Here is a 2,539-nt window from a genome sequence, read left to right on the forward strand (position 1 = left end):
AGTGTATAAATATCGTATAATTATTTTAAAAAAAATAAAATTTATTATCAAAAAATTATTATTTTTTTATATAAATTCCATATTTATATATTTTTTTTAAATTGATTATACAACATTTAGACACATCTGAAACTATCATATCTCATATAAAAAACAGTATAAAGAGAGGTTGTTCTTAAAGCACTCACCGATGTGATGATTGATCCCTATTGTTCACTCCATTACAAGGAATAGGTACGAATTTCATATTCTTTTTCTTTCTTTCGGTTAAAGGTATTAGATTTCTCTCAATCCAGGATTCCCTCTCCTCACGTATAGTTTTGAATGATATATATATATATACACGATGAACGATGTTTAAAACCCCATTTTTATTTATCAGTCCAGAGCTTCTTGAGGTATTGGGGCTGTGATTCGGCTGTTGTATTTTGCACTGCTATAATGGTCTATTGCAACAGTCCAATCTTTGTGTTAATTTTTGTATTCTTTCTCATCTGCAAATTCTGTTATTGCTGACTTTTACTTTGGACATTGAGATGGTTTCTCATCAGCATGTGATGTTTTCATGTTGTTGATTTGGATATTCCCGCCTCGGTTATGGCATTTCTAGTTTGAACCATAGAATTTTTGCTGGTTGTTGGCTTTTACTTTCAGTTTTATTTCAAATTGTTGCCAATAAAGATATGGGTAAATATCTCTGATGAAGCATTCATCTCCACAGATACTAAGAAACTCACAAACCGCAGTTGTCTGAATCCTTTCCGGTCAGACAGGCCAAGCTGACAAGTTCTTGGCGTGCTTTTGGCATCTAAGGCGACGCTCATAGCCAGTACGAAGTCATGAAGTAATTCAATTGTTCTGATCAACTTCTTATATTTATTTATGGATCTGTAACATTTGTTCATTAAAATTAAGGTTTTGAGGGTCTGATGCTTAATTTTCAGTTGTATGTTCTGGAAACATAAGCTTTTGTAGGCAGATATGATCTCAGATGTAGACTAATTTGATTTCACTACCATCGTGAAAGTGTGACTAATGGTATAAAGGAATAAAACCATTTGCTCATTTTAAGAAAGCATTCTATGGCCACATTGGCCAGTTTTGATTATGCATCGATCATGATAATCTTTGGATGATCATGGAGGCTGCAAAATTGAATTTTAAATCAGTGGGGGCACTTGAATTTTATGATTTTACATATCCATGCCTAAGATGTATATACTTGTTAGATTTGAGGAGGAAGGAATCAACCGGATGATTTTCATGCCTAGGTTGGATGTATTTGCATCTTGCATGTTTTGCACGCACGCACATACATGACACAACAGAAGAAAGGGAGAGACAGAGAGAGTTCTATAGATGCATTTCCCTTCATCTGCTTACTAGCAGATGGCGTATTGCTTGACCTTTGAATATACGAGTGTTCTGAAGTCAGTAAATTATTTCTTATGTTGGTCTGGTTGAGCATATCAGCCCCCAGAAGCCCTGTCCTGCAAATAATCTTAGGACTTCTGGACTTTAGTCTTTAGATGAATCATGTGCGCTTATATAAATTTTTTTTGGGGTTAGGGGACCTGTAAGATGGGATGAAGCTAAGCTTGCTGAAATTGAGGCAACTAAACCTGTCAGGAAAAAGATTGATGAACCCAAGACACCATATCACCCAAAGGTTAATGAAGACGGTAAGATAATATCTTATACAGCTCAATTTCAACAAGATATTGTTGTAACAATTCCAATTAAAAGCTCGAGTTGAAAGCATTTTGCTAACTGTATCTGTTGGCTATCGTAGGCTCATTGTATTCTGTTGGAAGCACTGGTAATGCTGCACAGGCTGAAGCTATAAGAAATGCTTTGAATGAAGTAATTTCAAGTCGAATGCATTCTACAGGTTTTACAGAATGGACATCATCTGAGGATGAGGCTGATGCCATGGAGCAAGATAAAGGTTCTTAAATTTCTCTTAATCAAGGAACTATCTGCATAGATTATAAGTTAACAAAAATTGTGAAAATATTATCTTGGCATTAATGGGTTCTTAAATTTCTCTTAATTAAATAACTGTCTGCATGGTTTTTTAGCCCAATACTACTTTCATGCGTTTTTTAACCTTTTTTTTTTTGTCAATTCAGCATCTAGCTCATTGTATTATGTTGGAATTTTTCTCAGGTAGTGTAAAGATTGAGCATGACACAAGTTTCAAAGATCATAGGAGAAAACATTATGATGAGTTCTGGAGGGTAAAAGAGCTAAAAAAAAATGAATTTTTTCCGAACGATAAGAATGATGAGTATGATGACGTAGGGAGACAACATTCATATTCGTTTCTTAGCAATGGGTTGAGAGAAATACACATCGATGGTCCCTATGGAATCCTGCGAACGATAGACATTCAGGAAGTTACTGGGAGACTACCTCAAAGACATTTATTTCCAAAGTAAAAGAGATTAGAATCCAGCAGGCAATTCGATACGAATGATATTGTTTGCATCGATATTTAGTTAAATAGCATCTGTAATGAACTATGAAACCCCCCTCC

General features: G+C 34.9%; 1 protein-coding gene across 4 annotated transcripts; it reads left to right on the forward strand.

Annotated features, from left to right (window-relative positions):
• The first annotated feature begins 331 nt into the window (after positions 1-331).
• Positions 332-2,539, forward strand: LOC121236105 (protein phosphatase inhibitor 2-like). Of its 4 annotated transcripts, none has more exons than XM_041132601.1 (5): positions 332-398; positions 770-844; positions 1,564-1,682; positions 1,793-1,948; positions 2,170-2,539. In XM_041132601.1, exons 2-5 carry the CDS (start codon positions 840-842, stop codon positions 2,439-2,441), a joined length of 552 nt encoding a protein of 183 aa, XP_040988535.1. In that variant the 5' UTR covers positions 332-398; positions 770-839; the 3' UTR covers positions 2,442-2,539. The 4 variants fall into 4 exon arrangements, with proteins under 4 accessions (XP_040988535.1, XP_040988537.1, XP_040988536.1 ...); XM_041132603.1 differs by having other exon boundaries at positions 352-398; positions 747-844; XM_041132602.1 differs by having other exon boundaries at positions 373-398; positions 722-844.

Source organism: Juglans microcarpa x Juglans regia, chromosome 6D (genome assembly GCF_004785595.1).
Source record: "Juglans microcarpa x Juglans regia isolate MS1-56 chromosome 6D, Jm3101_v1.0, whole genome shotgun sequence".
NCBI lineage: Eukaryota > Viridiplantae > Streptophyta > Magnoliopsida > Fagales > Juglandaceae > Juglans > Juglans microcarpa x Juglans regia.

What these genes read in the sequence shown, in the direction of transcription:
- LOC121236105 (XM_041132601.1), top strand. An exon ending in CCCAAAGGTTAATGAAGACG is followed by an intron (nt 1,683 to 1,792) that starts GTAAGATAATAT and finishes TGGCTATCGTAG; the next exon opens with GCTCATTGTATTCTGTTGGA. An exon ending in TGCCATGGAGCAAGATAAAG is followed by an intron (nt 1,949 to 2,169) that starts GTTCTTAAATTT and finishes AATTTTTCTCAG; the next exon opens with GTAGTGTAAAGATTGAGCAT.